Source organism: Panicum virgatum, chromosome 9N (genome assembly GCF_016808335.1).
Source record: "Panicum virgatum strain AP13 chromosome 9N, P.virgatum_v5, whole genome shotgun sequence".
In the NCBI taxonomy this organism is placed as follows: Eukaryota; Viridiplantae; Streptophyta; class Magnoliopsida; order Poales; family Poaceae; genus Panicum; species Panicum virgatum.
In genome coordinates, this window is record NC_053153.1 from 61833741 (window position 1) to 61856357 (window position 22617).

Below are 22617 nucleotides of genomic sequence, written 5' to 3' on the forward strand. Positions count from 1 at the left end.
TGACAATAGTCCTCCACCAGACATAATTCTCTACCATACATCCAGGCTCCACCCGACCCACAAATCCCATGATCATAGCCGCTGCACGAATCAATCTTGAACATCAGAGGATATGTAATTTTTTTCTTTCAAAAGATATGTAGGTTTGTCAGGGCAGTCATGCAGATAAGTTTTATTTCGTGAGCCAAAACCTCATGGGCTTACAGTGAACGGCCCAACTAGAAGTATAACTGTAGCCTCCAACCTTTATTTTGGTAACTCCTAATCCGTTATCCTTTTTTGCAGCTAAATAAAAGAAAACCCCCTCCCTTTTCTCTATCTTTCTGGCAGGGTAAAAATATACTTTCCAAATAGAAACTGAAAGAGAGATGTAAAAAGGGGAAAAATTTACCATTCTCCGATGAATCGACCACATCGCTTGGCGAAGATGGAGATCGGTGCAGGACATCATGCGACGGGTGCAATCCACAGAGATCTCTGTAGTCCGTTTTCACCATCTTTAGACCTTGCAATTTTGCAGATCTGTAGCAATAGAAACTGTTGGCAATCTTGGCGATGATGTAGAGATTTAGCAATGGCGATGGCGAATACCTGAAGAGACGACGGATGCGGCAAGTTGAGAGAACAAATATGGTGATTTTGAAGAAGTTGAGTGGGGGGGGGATTAGTTATTTGTGGTTCAGCAAAGATTACCTAGACGGCGGTGGCGATGGGGAGACCAGAGACTCAAGAGGATTTGGCGACCAAATCAAGAAGAGACGCCATCGCTAGGCTACCAGCTATGAGTGGACTTTAGGGATGGGGAAATAGGGGCAGGGATATGTGATATAGGGCCAAAGCAAGGGACTTGCAGGCATACTTCCTGCTTTCTTAGGTGGGCTAACGTCACTAGATAAAGATAGTGGACAAATGTACATTGTGGGTGGATATAGATTTGTTGGGTTTGACCACAAATGCCATAGTTGTATCCCTAGGCTCTTCTAAAATTAACTATTAGAGTATACTATGAATTTCATGGAAATATATATATATATAATAATTACAAGACTAACCCCGTCTTACTTTTTCTCTAAAAACATGATCTATATAGGTTGCCTAAGGAATTAGGCATATTTCGAAACACCATATCATTTAAGATGCTAACACATGAAGAAGCATGTGCTTTTGTTCTAACCAATCACAATATATAGAGAATATATTATTTTTATTCAAAAAACCGTAAAGTCCCATTTTATTGTAGAATATTTTATTCAGGACCATTTATTTTCTTGCTCATTTTGTGCTTATTGGTATAGTTGTCCATGCAGCCTGCAACCCGTTGGCCCGGCCCAAGCATGGTCAATTTGTCCTGGCCTAAGCACGGCCCAGCCCGCTCTCCACTGTGCTCGGGCTTGGGCGTCTCCCCAGCCTGTGGGCTGGCACGACCCGGCACGGAGTTAGCAGGCCGGCCCGATGTTGGCCCGCTAACTCCAATGATCTACTGTCTACACAGCCTAGCCCACAGGGCACAGCGCCCCTGTGGCAGAACCGCCCAAATTAATCCGGCTCAAGTGCGCTAACCATCACCCTAAAGGTAATCCCGGCTAACACGCACTTCAAACGGAGTAATCCGGCAGTGCTGTCGAGTAAAGCCCCGAAGAATCCACCTGAGCGTCGATCAAACACAAAGCTTACATGCAACTCACACGAAGGTGAGTTCAGAGAGTACAACATTTCACAAATATATTGCATTACCGAGTCTTAACTTAATTATTACAAACCAAGTTCGAAATCTCAGAAAGTTACTTGAAATTCAAATTGAAAGTAATTCAGAGTTCAACTGCAGCGGAAATAAAGCGAGTTCTAAACGACGATACAAGATATCATGATGAATCCCGTACATGACATCACTCAGCATTGTCATCATTGGCCGGAGTCGTCTCCCACTCCACCGACCAACCAGGAGGTAAAGTACACGGCCAAGTCAAGCTAGCTATCTGATCTTCAAACATATCACCTGAAACAAAGTTGAGCCACAAGCAAGGCTGAGCATACTAATACTCAGCAAGGCTTACCTGACTATGGGTATACTTAGCCCACTACCTAGATATGCAAGACTTTTGGCTGGAGAGGTTTGTTTCACCGAAAAGCAACTAAGAGTAAATCCTTAATTTCAAATTTTACCTTCAAAATTCTAGTTCAATTGACTATTCTAAGTGAGCATCTATCCAATAGCATACATGGTGAAAAACAATTACTTTTCATCATTCGACCATATTCATCATCCTCACTGTTCCACTTCTTACTCTATGTGGCAAAAGGGTTAAGCAGTCCCAATATCCGTGAGAGGCGGACGATTCGAATCGAATTTGTTAACCTTGCAAGGCAGACCTAAACACATGTCACGTGGTTACTCCCAGAGTCACACGTGCAACATTTCCCCTTTCTTTCCGGGTTGTGGATCAGGGTCACCGTCCTCGACTACAGAGTACGATGACTCTGCACCCGCATGTGCGCGCATGAGAAACGACGTTCAAAGAAGGTGAAAGTAAAGTCCACTTGCCAGGCCAATCAGGTACTTATGCTTACCGATTACTATATTTCTCGGCATGTGGTTAGTACGTTCAAACGCTTAACCGCCACTACCACACACTGCGGCCTTATCAAATTTCACTAAACAGACGGGGCATCACAAGTACCACAGCCCCGCCCATAGACCTTATAATTGTAGCATGTAGTAAACATCCAACTCCTATAATTCTCGCGAATGACAGGAAATCACTCAACTTCTACCGAACCATTAGCATAGCCAACTAGCGACCTACACATACTAGTGTTCAAGCATAGGTACCTAGGATCATGCAACTAAGGTTCCAATCAACCCCTGTAAACTTAAATGCACAAGTCAATAGGAATAACAATAAGTTGCATAAATTTAAAATAGACGGGACATGCTCCGGGGCTTGCCTTCCTGAGCGGAGCTAGCCTTGGGCTCTTCTGAACTTTGGTTCAGGTCTTCAGTAATTTCAGTTAGATTAACTTGAGCTTCACGCTGCTCACTCTCGGACTCCGGCACCAGCTCGTACGTACCGTCGGTGAGAGTAGTCAAATCTACATGAATGCATATACGTGAGTTACTTTAGTGGTAACGATTTATTCATTTCTTCACTATAGAGTTGTAATCCAACAAAACCCAACTTTTGAAACAAACATTTTAAAATTCATCTCACAGGGCAATCATTTATCGGTTATTATCTAACATGATTTAGTTCACAGGGAACCGGGGTGGTTTTCCCAAACACTACTCAACCAAGCAACTCAAAAATACTTTATTTACACTAGTTATCCATGTATAAATCAAAATCTATAGTTTCCTACACTCCCTGGTCATGAAAGTTTTACACAGCAGGCAATTCATGATAATCAATCTACCATAAAAATTTCAGTCCATTTCCTGCAACAGAAACACCATGAAAAATCTTTTACCTAGCCTCTGCTGAAAACAAGATGAATTTGTACAGGGAAAATATGCATGTTCTGCTAATGAAGCTACTGTAAAAATTTCAGATTTAACTAAGCATTACACAAGGCATGAAAAATAGCACAATATATAGCTGCATGGATCAAAACTAAATTCCACAGACTGTTATACCAAGATTATGAGCCTCAAAATTCACAAGAAGGGTTCCCAACTTAAGTAAAGACTGTAGTAGAAATAATAGATTTTTCCAGGCACATGAACTATTTTTCATGATTTAGTACATTTCTTCCTACTATAAATTATCTTGACTAGTTTTGCTTAACTAAAAATTTCCAAACTTTTTATGAAGTTTTAGCTCATGAATCTCAATAGAGCAACTATAAAAGTTTTAGCTCATGAATCATAACAGAACAACTTGGATAAATAAAACTATTTAACCTAGGCATAAATCAAGATCTATTAAAACCTATAGCTAGATTTCTCCTATGGTCATGAAATTTTTACACAGAGTCATAATATTTGGTAATACAACACTGTCCAAAAATCAGAACCAAAACATGAATATAACTTGAGATACAATAAAAGCTACCTATTCTTTGTATTTTAAATAAATCAAAAACTAGTGAGCAAATGAAAAAGTGCATGTAACACAAGTTGTAGATCTAGTCACAAGGATTCCATAACAGTTCAGTTTGCATTTTTATGATTTTCCACAAATTTATATCAATTTTACAAGTTCGCTATTTTTGAAAACAAAAAGAAAAGAAAATGAGATCTTGCATCTAGGCCCCTGGAAAGATTTGGGCGACTACAAATGGGTCCCTGGCCGGAGCCAGGAACAGAGGAGACGGCGGCGGTCCGGTTCCCGGCGAGGGAGCTCACCGGCGGCGAAGGGGAGTGGGGGAAAGGCTAGAGGAGATCGAGAGCTACTCAGAGGTGGTCTTCTCGAGGTCGGGGGCGGCCGGGAGAGGGGTCGGCGGCGGAGAGCAAGGCCGGTGGCGGTGGCGAGCAGCGGCAGCGGCGCTCCGGCGTGGGAGGGAGGGCGAGGACAGGCCGGGCAGGTTCACTGGACCACGAGGAAGCTATCTTGGGGGTCGATTTGGGTCGAGGAGGGGCGGAGGAGGGGGTTTGACGGTGAGCTCGTGCGGCGGGCGGCAATGGCGGGGCGGCGACGCTGTTCTGGCCCAGGGACTGCTCGGTTCGGCTTGGTGAGGGAAGGAGAGTGGAGAGGGAGGGTGGAACGCCTCTTGGCGAAGCAAATGGGGAGGGGGTGAGCTCGGCAGGAGGGGGTGTAGTAGTAGAGCAAACTCGGCGTGTGCGGCGTTGCGGTGACGTGCTCGCCGAGCGGCAGTAATGGCCGGCTCAGGGGTGCAGCGAGGAGGGTCGGGGCGCCGCAGAGGCGACGGGACGGGGTGAGCTGCGTGCCCATCATGGAAGGCCATGAGTGGCTGCACGTGCGCGGACGGTGGCGTGAACGGAGCGCGACGGGGCGACGCAGAGCGCTCGATGGCGCGGCGAAAGGGGCGGAGCAGTGAGGGTGCATGCGCGGCAGCAGGCGAGTGAGGTCTGCGGCGGCCACGTGGGCTAGGCGGCTAGACATTGAGTGCGCGGCCAAGGTCAGCGCTCGACGAGCTTGGCGAGCTCGGCGGCCGACGTGTTCGACGTGAGTTCGGGAAGAGGAGAGAGAAGAAAGAGAAAAGAAACGAACAGTGCCTAGCGTGGTTTGACCGAGGATAACTCAAAATTTTTGAACTAAACTAGAAAAGTTTTGAATACCAAAGTTGTTCCTCGTGTCAAAATCTACAACTTTGGTTTCAGACGTTTTCCCATTTGAGGCTCGGTTTGAAAGTTAAAATTTCGAATTCAAGTTTAAATGAAAACCCCCTAAACCTACTGTTTTTTGGGTTTTTCTCCAAATTTCATGTTGTAACTTGAAAAACTTTGAATACGAAAGTTGTTTGTCTTATAAAACTCTACAACTTTTGTTTTGGGCAAAAGTTCATTTGAGCTAAGGTGTGAGAGTTGACTTTTCGGTCTATTTAAACGGATTTTTGGCCTTTTAAGTATTTGAAAAATTGGGGGGTTTAACTTGTCATTCCATGTGCATAAATTCACCTTGTCTCCACTCTTTTGTTATGACTTAGTTGTGCCCTCAATTTGGGGTATGTTCGGGAAGTTTCACCTGGGTTTGAATTGAGGTTTGCATTTTAAACTGTTTTCCCGACTTAGGTTTATATTTAAAACGTGGACTGTCATAGCCCCCCCTCCCCCAAGCTCCAAACCCTAGCCCCCGAGGGCGGCTCTGAGCCTCCGAACCCGTCCGCCCAGCGGCCAGTGCCCCCCACCCCCCTCCCACCGCGCAGGCGGTGCAGCTTCACTAAACCGAGCTGGGGCAAATCCGATCTCGCCGCAGCCCATCTCCCCCTCCTCGTCGCATTCGTCGTCCGAATCCCCAAATCTCCGATCCCAGGTGAACTCCCCAAGGCCAAGGTCCCTTCCCACACCACCCTCCAGATCCGCGCGCCGCCACCAATCACTGGTGGCGCGGGCGCGGCGTTCGGCATGGAGGAGACGCCGTCGAGGCAGCGGCCACAGCCGCAGCCGGCGCCCGCGTCTCCTCCCTTCCCTGCGGCGCCCTTCACCCGTCGCTGTGACCGCGAGTCTGCGACCGCCAGCGGAGAGACGCCGAGACCGCGACCCCGCCCCGCCACTTTTTCTCCTCGCCGGCTCGCCCCTCCCACTCTCCTCTGTGCCTCTCCGCCGCCGTCGATAGTTCGCCGCGCCTCCTCTCGCGACCCGCACTTCGCCGGTCTGCCGCGCCTCCTCCCGTGGCCGAGTACCAGCGCACCCATCGTGGGCCCCGGGGGGGTGAGCCTGACAAGCAGGCCGGGTTCGGTGAGCTGGCCCGACCCGAAACATGCCCGTGGGTCCGTGCCTAGGCCGTTGGCGCAGCCCGTGGCCTGACCCGGCACGGCCCGCTAAGGAATAGGGCCGGGCCAGGCACGGCCCGGAGGTGACCGGGCCAGGGCCGGGCCGGGCGGCCCGAATGGACATCTATGCTTATTGGATTCATACAATTGCTCTTGCAATTCTTGTGGAAACATAACCTAATATCATCTCATACATCTTGATCCCATCAAATTTCATACAAATATAAAAATTAAGATAAATGAGATACAGTTCATATTGTTCATCCAAGGTAACCAAACCTTTGTTGCCTACAAAATCTCACTTAGGTGAGCAATGTAGGTGATGCTGATGAGCTTGAGTCGCAAAGTAGGTGTGAGCTTATCGAACGTCACTGTGGCGGTGGCAAAGATATCAAAACCTACATAAACATAGATAGAAGAGTTCAAGACCCATGTAGAGGGAGAACCGGGGTTAATGACATATATTTGATATATATGTTGCTCAGTTGGAACGTAGGCACTAAAGATGTATGTTTTTTTTAAGTTTTATTAAATTAAACTATTAATGTATGCTGCATTTCCTTTTATAGAAACAAAATCCAAATAAAGTTATATCTGTGTTCAACACAATATATGGCCAATTGGGAGATTTGATTTTAGTTCTCTTTTTGTCTCCCTAGTGAATGGATATAATTTTCTTTTTTAACACTGTAAACAAGCAAACAACCCGATAAGCATATTGTAGTTCCGATTAGACTATAAAATCCTTATTTCTTTCGGGCTTAAATGTGCGTTAAGTCTGTACATTAACTTTATCGTGCCAAGCCTTAGCCTTGGCTCAGGTCGTTATTTTTAGTGGAAAAAAATAATTTTATTGTTTTGTGTTGAGCTTGGGCCGGTCTAATTATTTCAGACCACAAAAATGAGCCCCAAGCCCGGTCCTAAATGATGTTGGTTTTCCGGTTCGCCGGACGCAAAGCAATTCACGGTCAATCCGACCAACGCACATGGTGGGGTCCATTGCAACCTTATCACTTTTACTCGGCTTCCTCTTGTTTGTTCCCACCACCAGGTTAACGCTACCGACCGGTCCGGTCAAACCGGCGGGTCCGGTACCGGTATACCGGACTGGTTTGGTCGGAAACCGGTAGAAACCGGTTAAATTTAAAATCAAATTTAAAATCACATCTTCAACCGGTTCCGACTGGCTTACCGGTCAAACCGGCCGGTTTGACTGGTAACCGGCGAAATTTAAAAAAAAATTCGTTTAAATTCAAATGCCCGCAAAACATACTAAATAAATATTTAAATATTTGTATAACATATTTTAGCCTAAATGAATCCTCTAACCTTCTTTTGTACTACGTTTACATTGTATTTGTATACTTTTGTATGCACGCTTTTTTTGTTTAACTTCAAATCCCTGCAAACTATACTAAATGAACGAATTTTTGAGAAAATTTGACACCATTAGATTCGTCTCACCTTGAAGTATTTTTAGGAATTTTTTGGGAATTTTTCATTTTTTTGAATTTAAATTTGAATTTTGAATTTGGGCCGGTTTGACCGGTAACCGGTCAAACCGGACCGGTTCCCACCGATTTCGTAAACCCTGGTTCCCACCGGCCTTCTCCCTTCTTTCTGTCTCCTTTCTCTCTCTGAGTGCAGCAGGCGGCGGAGATGTAGAGCGGCAACAGCAGCGACGACGAGCTCCCCGAGAGGAGCAGCGGCAGCGGCTGGATGGAGCAGTGTGGCTGATGTGGGGCGGCGGCGGCTGCGCGGCAAGGTGAGCTAAGCGACATGGTATGGTGGAGGCGGAGCAGCACCGGACTTTCCGGTGAGCTCCACGCGTGGCGCGGCAGCAGGCTCCCCGGGCCTCGCCCCTCGCGGCGGCAGGGGACCTCCCCGAGCGCTCGCCCCCCGTGGTGGCGGCGAGCTCCTCGGGTAGCGGCACTTTTTTTCTTTTCCTTTTTTGTTTAGATTTTTTAACACAAAAGTTTTTTATAAAACTTTTTTTTAGTTTTGGATGCAAAATTTTTCTCTTCAATTTTTTTTCTCAAAACTTTCTCTTTCAAATTTTTTCTCATCAAGGATTTCCGATCTCTTCAATTTTTCTTTGAAAATTTTTGTAACAGCCCCGCCCAAAGGCCTGTTGGGCCAAAATAGGCCTTGTGCACATGTGTGTGCAATGTGTTAGGGAGAGCAACTTTAGTCTCATATTGGAAAAGCAAAGTGAGCTAGACCAGCTTAAATAGATGGCTTGAGGAAGCTAGTTAACTCCGGTTGTAACTTTTTGCGCGAAGCGAGGACGAAAGCGCAAAAGAGTTAATTAGCAGGTGTGGTCCATTCAACGTGCAAAGTGGATCTTAACCGTTTTCTTATGCCAGGTTGTTACAATTTTGTCTGAAATTTTTTTATTGAATAAAAAATACTGTACAATTTAATATTGGCGAAAAGCTTTTCTGGGAGAAAAAACTCTCTTTCAAACTTTTTTCATCAAAGGTTTCCGGTCTCTTCTATTTTTTCCTTGAAAAGGTTTTATCAAAACAAAATATTGTTCCAACACGTGTATTCCGACCGGCTGTCGGAAATCGATCGTACGCAGGTCTTCTTCCGGGCGACCCTAAATTAGATGAGCTCATGTTGGATCGAGCTTAGCCTGCAGGGCTTATTTCGTTTCAAGTCTACCGATTGTTGTAATTTATCTCCCTTTTTTTTCAAGCGGGTTACGTGTTACCGTGTTACCAGTGGGTTAGATTTTACACATACATTTGTGTATCTAAAATTCCAAAAAAATATGAATGTATATAGCATTCAGGCATCTACCATCATGCAAAATTTGAGACGCAACTAATATTTTTGTAATGAGAAACAAAAATAAAATAAATCAGCCTATGAATAGTAGTGGGTTACGAGTTCGAGATGAACAGTTGAACTCGCAATTATTTAAGTGCAAGATTCTTTTTTTTGTTTCTTCTTGCACAAATATTTGTTGAACCTCAAACTTTGCATGATGGTAGATGCTTACGTGCTCTATCCAATTATTTTTTGAATAAATTTTTTATGCATAAATTTAGATGCAATTAGAGTTGGTAACAAAGTAACACCATAATGGACGGTAACACCGGATACGCTCAAGATCCTAATATTGCCCCAAAGGCATGATAGCATGATTTCGTTTTCTTGGGCTACTTTCATTTTGTGCCTCTATCAAGTGAAAATTAAAATCATGTGATTCAAATTATTATATGATGTGCTAGTATTTATGTTTGTGCTCTTTGCAGCCACAACAAAAACAAAATAATCTCAAACCAAACTTAGGCAAACAAATTAGAAAATATGCCGGATGAGTAAACAACACGAGCGATTAAGTAGTGAAAAATTTAATAATGGTGAATAACTACTATTTTTTCAGGTAAACGGGCAAGACAACTAGTGCAGTATACCAAAAATTGAAAAAGAAGAAGAAAAAGAGGGCAAATCCAAGTGGCTCGGGACCCGAAGGAGATGGAACCATCTAGAGCCTTTTGGAAGCAGCAGCAGCGCTCGTACGACCCGCAGTTTGACGAGTTTGCCCCCGTCGCCCTCCCTCTGACCTGCTCCGCCGCTTCCTCTTCTTATACACCCCCCCTCGCCCATCTCTTTCCCGCAGCCTCTTCTCCCATCGCCGGTCTCCCCGAAGTCTTCTAAACCCTAATCCCCCAAATCCCCGACGCCAAGCGACACGCCGCGCACCGGAGTTCTCGAGGAGGAAGCATGAGGTACCAAACTCGCTGCGATCCTTTGTGTGGGTGTTTGGTGTCGTTCTGGCTGTGGAGTTTGGGACGTCTAGTTGTGTGTAATTATAGTGGCGTTATTTAGCCCATAGGTTCTCCTACCAAGTCTTTTGTTCTACGGAGTAGCTTGTTAGGGGAAAATAGACTAGGAACCACGGATGCTTCGGAGAAAATTTGTTGCCGGCTTGTTTAGCGTGCGTGGCCAGTTTGAAATGTGAAATTATCAGCCATCAAATTGATATAGACTTGATCTTGATTCTTGCGTTCCGAATACTTTTAGAGTAATTTGGGGTGAGTTACTCGAGGTTGTGCCAAACTGCCATACAGGTTGCTGGTGTTTGGGGATTCGAATATTCTGTCGTACCGTCTCTGGCTATGTAATATGTTTTCAGAGACTGAGATAAGTTGACCTTGAGTATAGTCTTGAGTTGCGTATTCTTGGGGTTGATTTGATTTGCAGTCGCCATCCGACCACTAAGTGGGCGCAGAGGTCCGACAGGGTGTTCTTGACGATTGAGTTGCCCGATGCCAAGGATGTGAAGCTGAACTTGAAGCCTGAGGGCAATTTCAACTTCTCGGCAAAAGGCTCTGATGACTTGCCCTATGAGTTTGACCTCGAGCTGTTTGATGCTGTTAATGTGGAGGTTAGTATAATTATTTAAAGGTTCTCTACAGGATGTAGCATTCTACGCCGCTAATTGTATCGGTCTTGCTGTTTGCAGGAGAGCAAAGCAGCTGTTGCCCCAAGGACTATATGCTACCTGATCAAGAAAGCTGAGAGCAAGTGGTGGCCAAGGCTGCTGAAAAAGGAGGGCAAGCCACCTGTTTTCTTGAAGGTTGACTGGGACAAATGGCAGGATGAGGATGATGAGGATATCGGATGTAAGTCCTTCAGTTTTGGTTGATTCTGTATTTGTTTCAAACCACTATCAAGTTTAGCTTGATTTGACTTTTTTTTTATAAACAAAGCTTGAATTAACTTATGTTATTCATGCTGCAGTTAATGACTTTGATGGTATGGACTTCTCGGTAAGTGTCCACTGAAAGCTTTCTTCTATGATTGAGATGATGGGAGCAAACGGTTTCATGATCTTTTTGTGTTTTGTAGAAACTTGACATGGGTGGTGCTGATGATGAGGATATTGAGGACGATGAAGATGATGTGGTTGAAAGTGCTAACAAAGGTACCTTGTTCTTGTCCTCTCAAATTTTTTTTTTGGTTAAATACAACTGTTCCTGGATTAAGCCACAGATTTACGCTATCATGACAAACTGGACATTCTGGTGTGAATATTGGAATTTTATCTCAATTTTGTTCATAGTTAACTATCTGAAGCTTTTACTGACAGAGTAGTCTACAGTTGAGCCCTTTAGTATGACATCAGTAACAACATACAATTGCTTAATAGCTTGCATATCATCCTGTCAGCAAATAAAGACAGCAGCTACCAGCTAGAACTCACTTTTGTTGTTGTGTCACTCTGTTCTTGACTTCTTGTGGCTGCTAACAAAAAATGACAACGATATCCTATATGTGCTGTCATCTGTTCTTGACAGTGCCACATTTGGAGTTGGTAGAGACCCAGTCATTTACGCGTGTTGATTCTCAGGCAAGACTCTGCCAGTCTTAAGTCTTCACAGTGCTCTATGGTCGAAGTTAGGGTCTTGGCTGTCAGTGTTGATTAGTATGCAAAAATGTTGTGGAGTTCTCAGTCCAAGTTGTCTTTCCCTTGAAGACCATTTCAATCCTGACTGGCTGCATTTTCTTGTGAGTTTTCAAGACACTATACTGAACTGATCTTGTTTTATGGAAAACAAAAAATGCAGATGAAGGTGCTAAGGAGAGCAAGGAGGAGGAAGCAGCTCCAGCAGCAGCTGGTGCAGAGGAAGCTAAACCATGAAGAAGCAATTGAGTTTGCTCGACAACATCAGTGACCACGCATGATATCCAGCTAGACTAGATGTTCCCTTAGATTTTTGGTGTAAAATCTGGAGGATGGATCGATCACTCACTAGTCACTGCATATGAAGTAAAGAAAACCAGTCTTGCTGTTGGTAGTTTTTGGCTGAACCTTGTGAAGAGCTGGTATAATATTTGGTCAGGGCGTATTGCGTCCACCATTGGAAGATGATTTGACGCTATAGCGATGTTTATTCCAGCTGTCTAATGGTGCTGCTTGTGGTTGTCAGAATAGAGCAACCGTCACACAATAATTTCCGTAAACCTCTTGCTTGGTCACAAGTTCACAACTGTTTCTAGGTAGGCCGAGGCAGGTCGATCAGCTTGGATGCCTGTTGCCTGCTGTCGGCTTTCGCTGAACCTTCATTCAACACATCATCAAATCCAAAGAGTCCAAACTTCCAAACCAGCTGCAATGGTAACCTGGCAGCCGGCGGCTATCTTGGGGCGTGGCCGGCAGAGCTTCACGCGGGGGCACTTGAGCCGCTGCAGCTTGGGGTGCCAAAAACAGCCCAGCTGCCCGATTTTGTTCAACATAAAAGTCCTACAGCACTGTTACCAACCTAGTTTTGTTCATCGGTTAAGAGTATAATCTATCAGATCATGGGGCCACAAAAACATCATACCTTCACAATAGGTAACACAGTTCAGCGAATTGTAAGGCCACACATCATACCTTCACAATAGGTAACACAGTTCTTCCCCATCCATAGTAGAAGGCAAATACAACACTTCTGGCGAAACTTTGCAGGTAGAGCTGACATGATTGGCTAATCTCATTAATTTACAAGAAATTGGAGGGCAAGAGGCTCCTATGAAAACAAGGTGCCAGTTCTGATACACAGACTATAATAACTATTAAGTAGAAACAAATACGGAAAAGCACAAACAGACCATGCCTAACGAAATAATAGTGAAGACATGACATATTTCTTTGTTAAATTGACAGTACTATTCACTGGTTCCGCTATCGGGTAGTCTCATATTAAGCACTTCTGGTGGCGGCCGAAGAGTGCAAACCATTTCTCTCGTCTTCCCGAAATAGACCTGCCACCACAACCATACTATGTTACATGACAAATGAATTTGCAAGTAGCAAATTATGTCAGCAGAAAGCCTGTTTAGTTCCCCACCCAAAATTTTTCACCCATCACGTCAAAGAGAATCTTACATGTACGAAGTATTAAATGTAGACAAAAAAACAACTTATTACACGGATGGGCTGTAAATTGCGAAACAAATTTAATGAGCCTACTTAATCCATGATTTGCAACATTGATACTACAGTAACCATCTGCTAATCATGGATTAATTACCCTCATTAGATTTGTCTCGCGATTTCTAGGCAAGATCTGTAATCAGTTTTATAATTAGTTTACATTTACCACTCCTAAATGGTAAGATTCTCTTCGCAAAAAATTTTCGCCAAAATTTTTCACCAACTAAACACCCCCTCACTAGCCACCAAAGTTGTCATTGTCGATGTGAAACTGTTACCTGGTCCAGTGAATTTCTCAGCTTCCCCTCCATTTCTTCTATCATTTTCCCCATATTAACGAGGTGCCCATCTGCTACAGCGAGAGTCATGCTCATCTGCAAATAGAAACAGCTATTTCCCACATTAGTTCATCTAAATTTCTATATACCTCGGTAACGCTTCCAATCAAAGAAAGTGTTGCCTCAGAAATGGCTACCTAGTTGACAGACAGATTATAAACAACAGTTCTATAAACACGTCAAAGTTATTCATTATTTTGCTTAGTCTAGCTACCATGTCTCTATCTATCTTCATGGCTTTAATAAACTGCAGATAACTTGGCAGTTCACTGTTTGCACATTGAAATATATCTTTATTTTTTAGTGAACACTGTTAAATGCACAAAGTCTGATATCTAGTAAATATATGGATGTCAGTTAGTTGTGTCCTCACAGAAGTAAAGCAACTTGATTAACTCAAGTGCCCTTGGTCGGGAGGAGGTTTTACACTACATGAGCAAAGAAAGGGAGGGAAGAGCAGGAGACAGAACCTGCCGTCTAATCGATCCAGACAAGTTGAAGGTTCCAGACTGCTTGTTGTCAGTTGTCAATGACAGCATCACAGTGCTGTTCAAGCAGTAATGTGCTGCTCCTTCTTCTTCAGGACCAACCTATCAGCGTCACACAAGTTTTCAACTGTTAAGTAGAAATATAACCAAAAAGAATGCAAAGGAGACTAACCAGCCTTTCAATTGGCAATTCATGGGCAGTGTCACCCTTTGAAAAGAAACTGATAGTCTTATTTATAGGCAAGGTTACCACGAGTTACCTGAATAACATGAATGGCATCCCATGAACCAATCTGCATGTACCCTCGTGTTCCTTTTCCATCTGAACCACAAAACAGAAATTCGATGAAGAAAAGCTTAAGAGTTTTTAGTGAGAAAACAAGATCACTTAAGGCATTTGTGTAGACCTTTCTTAATTAAGAAGCATGCAATAAAACCACCATTATCTTCATCCTCCCAAACGTACACAGATGAAATCCCACCTTCATAGTACCTATTTGTTAGCAGAAGATCTTGTTACTCGCTTTACATCCACATGGTAGATAACATCATTAATATACTAAATTGAGGAATCATGCTGCTATGGATCATAGCCTTCTCTCCGATGCATCTACTTCACAGTACAGTTTTAATTAGACAGAAAGATGGAATATGAGTCTTACTGGTCACGATAGACAGAGAAAACTTCATTTGCCTCAATCTCAAGATTCCTCATCTCTTCAGAGGGAACCGTACCATCTTCCAAAGGAGGGTCATATTTGTTCGACCAAGGTGATCTGCAAGCCAACCTCACAATCAACAAACAAGAAGCAAAACAGATCCACAAGGTCTGAAGCTTGCTCCACAGCCTAACTGAATCAGATTAATTAATGCATCCATGACTCTGCCCCCTAATTTGCTTGATTGGGGATGCCACACAGAATTAGGTGTCAATGTCACTAGGCAGTGTTTATCCAGGCACCGCAATGAGACCGTTTTTGCAATATGCGTTACGAAATGAAGAGATAATCAAATATAATGCATAGTTTCCATTTTTCTCTTACTTTTTGTTTCCCTAGTTTTCATTCAACAATGGCTGCACCTTGCAGTGCATATGAAGAACATGAGTAAAATTAAAATCATGGTGGTAATGGGGAGCTACTGACCGGTAGGAGTCAGCATCACGGTTATACTCGCATAGAATGTATTCCTTCAAAGTCTCCTTATCCATGCAAACCTGCAAAAGGATGCACCGATTTTCCTTGTGTATCAGTAAGCGCCTGGAGCATGGAGAAACGGGCGACAAGCAAGTGGAACTGAAGAATCTATCTGTTCTCGTTGGCAACAGGATAGCACACTAGGACATTCAACTAGGGAATTCATCCGGCGCGCAGCATAACTTCGATTCGGTTCGATTCAAAAGCGCAAAAGGGGGATTGGAACGGAGCGATTTCTACGGGACCTCGATTTCAGACGAATCCCAGGCAAGCACAAGTGCACGCACGCACGCACGGGAGGTACCAAAGCGGACGCAAGGCAACAAATGCGCATTTCTTGATGAACACAAAGCAATGGAAGGAAACGCAACGCCCGGCGGAGCATCCAATCCCCACGAGCGATCTCCAAGTCAAATAAATCAAATGCGCCAGCGCCCTACCCGAACCGAGGCGGCGGCGGGGCCGGCGGAGGTATACCTGGAGCGGGAGGTCGACCTGGGAGAGGAGGTCGAGCGAGTGATCGGGGAGGAGGGAGAGCAGCGCGTTGAGCGCCGTCTCGGCGCTGGCCGGCGGCATCCGCCGCATCAGATCCATCGCCGCCTCCATGGCTCGTCCTGTCCCCTCTCCTCCAACTCACGTAGATCCCTCCCTCCTCGTTTCTTCTCCTCCAGCTGCTGTGCTGGCGCTGCTGCCGGCTACGGCGTCGTCGTCGTCTCCCCCCGTTCGGTTCCGTTGCTTTCGTCCTAATTCAGTTGCTCATCCCTCCTCCTCGGCTCCGTCTTCTGTGGCTGGCTTTCTTTTGTGTGTTTGCCTGATGAATTGATGAATCTGCTAGTGGCAGCCCACCACCGATCTTTTTAATAAATCTTCTTAATAAAAAAGGAAAACAAATGCATCCAAACAAAAATTATTTGGTAGTATCATAGAAATATTTTGGCAAATATGGTCCGAACGGACAGCACAAATCGAACTCATCAGATCGGCTAACAAGGTGGTACTTTCTGCCACTCCGCTGCCATGGCATTCAAGCCTCGCACAAGGCGTTCGAGATTTGATTTCTTACAACTATGCAGAGAGTACAAAAGCTGTTACTCGGTAGTACTCTCATTTCGTTTGTTGGCAACAAGAAAACTCAGAAGAGCAACAGCTAGTAGCATTAGAAATTTACAACTACCACATGACACTGACCAGTGCTGAATAAATCATGCTATTTCATTGTAGCAAGATACAATTACCACAAAGGGGTGGGATGCACTCGAAGCAATGGTGGATGGGCACATGAGAAACCAATTGATTCTGCCTTGAGTAAAACGCTGTCGTTGTTACAGAAATGAATGTTGCTTAGATGCGAGTGCAAGTAAACTTGGCATGCAGGGCTCGCTGCCTCCTTTTGCAGTGGATGCTTGGTCCAGCTGCATGCGAGAATAAGCTGATGAAGCACACGACACTGACAAGTCCCCAGAAGTAGGAGGCCGATCTACTCCAGTCTGTATGTTCTACATTTCAATTGCTGCTGATTGTCGAATGGCTCCAATAGACTGCAACCAATGGTAGAAAACCGTCTTAAAATGATGAAACCCAGAGTCTTTGATCCCAGCTACTTTCCATACCCAACTACTGTCTTAAAATGAGATTTATGAAAATTGGAGGTATGGTTCTGGAAATGAAATAAATTGTAAAAATATCTCAGCATACCTGTAGGTTGTAGTTATGGCAGAATCTGCACTAATAAGGACTGATCTTTCTATGGTTCCATGCTTTCTCTTCAGAGTATAGATGTTACTATTCAATATGCTATGCTAAGATTATCAGTGAACTTTGTCTTCACTTTTGCTATACGCTCCTCGTAAGAGGCTGAAATAACAAAATTGATGAAACATTAGTTCAGATGTATGAAAGTAGAAGAGGAAAATGTTGAAACTAAGAATTGCATTGGACAATTAAAAATTAGGTATCCATGCACAATGGATTGATTTTGTTGTGAAGTACTGTCCAAGAACAATCAAAATGGATTGCTAGAATAATGAAGAGGCGATTAGAGACTGGTATGGTCAGACATAAAGCATTGGTTTGCCCACAGGAAGACATAACAACAGAAGAATGTTCTGCATGTGCAGTCTTCAGACTGTAAAAGAAAAGGAAGGAAACGCTCGTTTGTCAAGATAGGAGAGGAATATGATTCCTCATCCTCTGGAGTTTTTCCAGTGAATTAGATTCTGCAATGGCATCTGACTTTTAGATCATTATAGGATATCAAACAAAACTAAGAAAATCATTTGATTGTACCTGAGAAAGATAAACAGGACAATGCCTCGTGAAATATTTCAGCTCAGAGCATCTAATGATGAGGTGCAATAATAGTGCATCACAATTAATATTCATGCAGCAGCAACAACAACAAGCTTTTTTTTCCCAAGCAAGTTGGGGTAGGCTAGAGATGAAACCCGAAAGAAATAAGTTCAAGGTTCAGGCACATTGATAGCTAGTCTTCAAGCGCTCCTATCCAAAGCTGTCTCTTTAGAAATATTCCAATCCTTAAGATCTCTCTTAACCGACTCATCCCACGTCAGTTTAGGTCTACCTCTACCCCTCTTTACATTATCGACCCGCTCAAGAACCCCATTACGCACCGGCACCTCAGGAGGCCTTCGTTGGACATGTCCAAACCACCTCAGCCGATGCTGGGTAAGTTTCTCCTCAATTGGTGCCACCCCGACACTATCCCGAATAACTTCGTTCCGGACTCTATCCCTCCTTGTGTGCCCGCAAAACCACCGCAACATCCGCATCTCTGCTACACTCAGTTGCTGGACATGTCGCCTTTTTGTAGGCCAACATTCAGCACCGTATAATATCGCCGGACGAATTGCTGTCCTATAGAATTTGCCTTTTTGCTTTTGTGGCACCCTCTTGTCACAAAGGATGCCAGAAGCTTGCCGCCATTTCAACCAGCCAGCTGAAATTCTATGCCTAACATCTTCATCAATGTCGCCATCCTTTTGTAGCACCGATCCTAAATACCGAAAAGTATCCTTCTGGACCACCACTTGCCCATCTAGACTAACGTCTCCCCCCTCATGCCTAGTCGCGCTGAAATCGCACATCATGTACTCGGTCTTGGTCCTACTAAATCTGAACCCTTTCGACTCTAACGTGCGTCTCCACAGCTCTAACTTCCTATTAACCACTGCCCTACTCTCGTCAACTAGCACCACATCATCAGCAAAGAGCATACACCAAGGGATCTCACCTTATATATCCCTTGTGACCTCATCCATCACTAAAGCAAATAAATAAGGGCTCAATGCTGACCCCTGGTGTAGGCCTATGTTAATAGGAAAATCAGTTGTGTTGCCATCACATGTCCGGACAAACGTCGTCGCATCCTTATACATATCCTTAATGAGGATAATGTACTTAGTTAGGACTTTGTGCTTCTCCAAGGCCCACCACATGACATTTCTCGGTACTTTGTCATATGACTTCTCAAGGTCAATAAAGACCATGTGCAAGTCCTTCTGCTCCCTATATCTCTCCATCAATTGTCGTATTAAGAAAATCGCCTCCATGGTTGACCTTCCAGGCATGAACCCAAATTGGTTTTGGATCACACTTGTCACTCTTCTTAGGCGATGCTCGATAACCCTCTCCCAAAGCTTCATCGTATGGCTCGTCAGCTTAATCCCACGGTTGTTAGTACAACTTTGAACATCGCCCTTGTTTTTTAAGATAGGTACTAATATACTTCTCCTCCATTCTTCCGGCATCTTGTTTGACCGAAAAATGAGATTAAAAAGCTTAGTTAACCATACTATTGCTCTATCTCCTAGGCATCAATTAATATTCATGCAAATGACAATAAAGTTTTGTGAACTGTAATGAAGGTAAATACAATGTAGACTCTAGCTTTATACAAAATAGGACTAATTTGGCAAGTCATTTCTCAGATAATACATACTCAATGCCATGCTCGAAAGTTTTCTATATAATTATGTTCTGTTTACTAACAAGAAAAATAATCATCTACTCCAGCTACCATTTTTCACAGTTAAATCAAGATTAGGAAGTAAATTTTATACAGTTAGGCAACCAAGTGACACAGCTTGCTTGCAGTGATAGTTAAATACCTCGTGAGAAAAAATTGAAAAAAAAAATATTTCTGAAAGTTAGCTCCAAAAGTCCAACAAGACAACCCTGCTGAACACATAAAGTCAGCTTTACCAAATAGACAAGATCGCAAAATCAAGATGTTCTGTTTACTAACAAGAAAAATAATCATCTACTCCAGCTACCATTTTTCACAGTTAAATCAAGATTAGGAAGTAAATTTTATACAGTTAGGCAACCAAGTGATACAGCTTTCTTGCAGTGATAGTTAAATACCTCGTGAGAAAAAAATGAAAAAAAAATATTTCTGAAAGTTAGCTCCAAAAGTCCGACAAGACAACCCTGCTGAACACATAAAGTCAGCTTTACCAAATAAACAAGATCGCAAAATCAGTGGAAGCTCAGCTGCCATTTTATATTGAAGTTTCCTAGGAGTTTTAGTAATGTCCAATAGTGAATCAACTACCTGTGGTAAAATAAGAAAAAACAGCAAAGGTAAGTAATCCTTATAAAACCAGGCACACATGATTTCATCAAGTGTACATTACACGTGGTTCTTGCATGAATGTTCCCCTCATATCCATGAACTTGAGAACTCAAACATCAAGCTCAACAAACTTGCATATGTAATATGTGGCTACCATTGCACATAACAGCATAACTTATAGGGACCTAAGTGTCAAGAATTCACGGTTCATGGACCTAATGGAACATCTATACAATGATTAACTCTTCAACAAAAGAAAGCTAGTTTCACTAAGAGATGGTGACTCAAGGCCATGATCAATTAGAAATAGCATAGCTACAATGCAGCGAACTTGGTGCCACACAAAAGCGATACACTTGATCATCATGGAGCACAGCTCATCATTGTTGGACCTAGAAGATATTAAGCATTTTTACTGGGCATTGCAGGATATTAAGAGCCAAAAAGAATAGATTGTTAACCTAAAATATAAATTTAACCTTTTGCCACATGCAGAAATAGTACATTCTGTAATGCGCCACCTATAGTTACTCACAATTGCTGCATCCATTTTACAGAAATTCCTGAAGTCATGTTCTCCAACAAATTTGGGTGCAGCTTTCTGCATTTCCTGCTTGCAAATGGGGGTCAATAGCTCAAGAGTCATGTAAGTACCAATATATCCAAGTCCCCCTTCCAAAATAAGTATTTATATTCCCTGCCCAAACAGGTGAATCTGCAAAATAGCAGTGGGAGAAAAGTCCAATTTTGATCAATAATCACAACGCACCATCACAGGATGATGCATGATTACTGGGCATAATAACCAGATCAAAAACAGGGGAACTATTCATCTAACATAAAAAAATGGAAAGGAGGAAATATATAACCTCCTTGGCTCCTTCTATCAATCAACACTTATTGATAGATAGATGATCCTTTATTTACTCTTGCAAAAAGAAAGGAATATAAAATAAAACAAAAACAAATTATCTGAGCTAACCTTGCATGAAAATCTGCTGGAACAGGACACCAACCTAGTACAGAACAAAAAATCTTACTTAGAAAGAACAACAGTAAGAAAAGCTAAGATGCAATTGAGACATCTACTAGGACAAGAATACGTGAAATGCTTTCGATAGGGGAAAATAGAGGTTTTCCTGGGAGAAAGTCGATTAAGCAACAAATCAGATCATGCACTCATATCACTGCATTCCTTGTTGTCTACACCACTACAGTACAGAAATACAAGGCAGAAGCGTACCAGATCTTTCATCTTGCATGTCCCCTCCAACATCCTTTATGTTCGATCGCAGATACAAGGAAATCATCTGAATGTTGAAAATGGGTAAAACATCTCTTTCAGGCATACTGCACGTTCCAGGTAGCTTCACTTCTACAGTTTCAACACAATACCAAACAAAAAAAAAATAGAAGAACAAATGACACAATTTAAAGTGGAGACAGTCTACATTCTTTAATTCATTAAATCTCTGAGTAATTAAATTATTTAGAAAGGAAAACATATGCTTCTAGGTGTGTAACAATGTTTCATGCAAGTTTAAAAATCTAATTGCATTTTGGAGACCAGAAATCCAAGACTACGTGTGTAACGGAAAGAAGGGAGAACTAAGTGATGTCAGCCTAAGTCGGGTTTATCTGGCTTTGCCAAGTTACACAGTAATCACTCCTATAATCAAAAGCAACAAAGTATTTATTCAATAGCCATGATTTCTTGTGATTCTGCTGCTACCTGTCCAGAAGCAGAAACTCCTTTGTCAGTTCTCCCACACCTCGAGTAACATGATTCTTTTCTACTGCCAACCGTAAGTTTTGCTCTTTCCAGTGCTTTGAAAATCTCAGACTGACAAAACATGAAGATGGAGCTTCTTGAAAAAACTTTCAATGACTTTGAATATAGCAAAGCAAACAGCCCATCGGGAAAATTACCTCCACTGTTGGCTCTGTGTCACCTTCTGACGAAAAGCCATACAATCTGCACAGGAACAAGCAAAGTCATATGAAAGAGCGGGAGAAAAGACATGTCACGAGTAAAGAGTAATACAAGCTAACCAGTTAAGAACACTAGAACGGAGTGCAGATGCAGATGCCAACAGAAGATCAATATATTACAAAATTAGAGAAGGAACATTGGCTTTTATTTAATATAAGGTAAATGTCCATGCGATGCTACGGGCACATAATTTTTGAACAAAATAAAATAATTCTAAATAGTGGCGGAGGATGGAATAAAATTGAGGAGAGGCGAAATCCATCACCATCGATTTATCAAAATATACAAGAATAGAAATTATAAGTAATTGTGTCCAATTTACCACTAAAAAATTGCAACTGCAATTGGCACCACTTGTTTGGCGTTGGCCTTACCTTTTCCCTTCTAATCCATCCTTACTTTCACCATGCTTCCTAAATTAACCAAGCAGCAAAACACACATAACAGACAAATGAAGAACTAAGCTTTTAAGCAACAAAGCTTCTTGTAGGACCGTGTACTTAGTGCTCGTGCTTTGCTTGCTCTGTTTGGAGTTCGACTGTGTGCATGCTCCAGTGCCAATGGAGCAATGGATGGCCGAGGGCTGGCCAGCGGGGATTCCATGTCGACAGGGCACAACGGCCTCTTTATCCCCCGCCGCTCGGCCGCTGTGCACCTGCCTGAATAGCAAGACTTTATTTAATA

At 43.1% G+C, this 22617-nt stretch overlaps 2 protein-coding genes across 2 annotated transcripts; one reads left to right on the plus strand and one right to left on the minus strand.

The window, feature by feature from the left end:
- The first annotated feature begins 9867 nt into the window (after positions 1–9867).
- LOC120689784 (co-chaperone protein p23-1-like) lies at positions 9868–12313 on the plus strand. The gene is made up of 6 exons (XM_039972181.1): positions 9868–10130; positions 10606–10789; positions 10868–11027; positions 11146–11174; positions 11254–11329; positions 11973–12313. The coding sequence occupies exons 1-6, from the start codon at positions 10126–10128 to the stop codon at positions 12044–12046; spliced, it is 528 nt and encodes a 175-aa protein (XP_039828115.1). The 5' UTR covers positions 9868–10125; the 3' UTR covers positions 12047–12313.
- Positions 12314–12782: 469 nt separating this feature from the next.
- LOC120689783 (probable F-actin-capping protein subunit beta) lies at positions 12783–18143 on the minus strand. The gene is made up of 9 exons (XM_039972180.1): positions 17042–18143; positions 15824–16884; positions 15296–15366; positions 14813–14926; positions 14558–14643; positions 14411–14472; positions 14133–14252; positions 13603–13698; positions 12783–13152 (listed from the first exon to the last, which is right to left on the minus strand). Exons 2-9 carry the CDS (start codon positions 15950–15952, stop codon positions 13057–13059), a joined length of 774 nt encoding a protein of 257 aa, XP_039828114.1. The 5' UTR covers positions 15953–16884; positions 17042–18143; the 3' UTR covers positions 12783–13056.
- Between the last annotated feature and the right edge of the window lie 4474 nt (positions 18144–22617).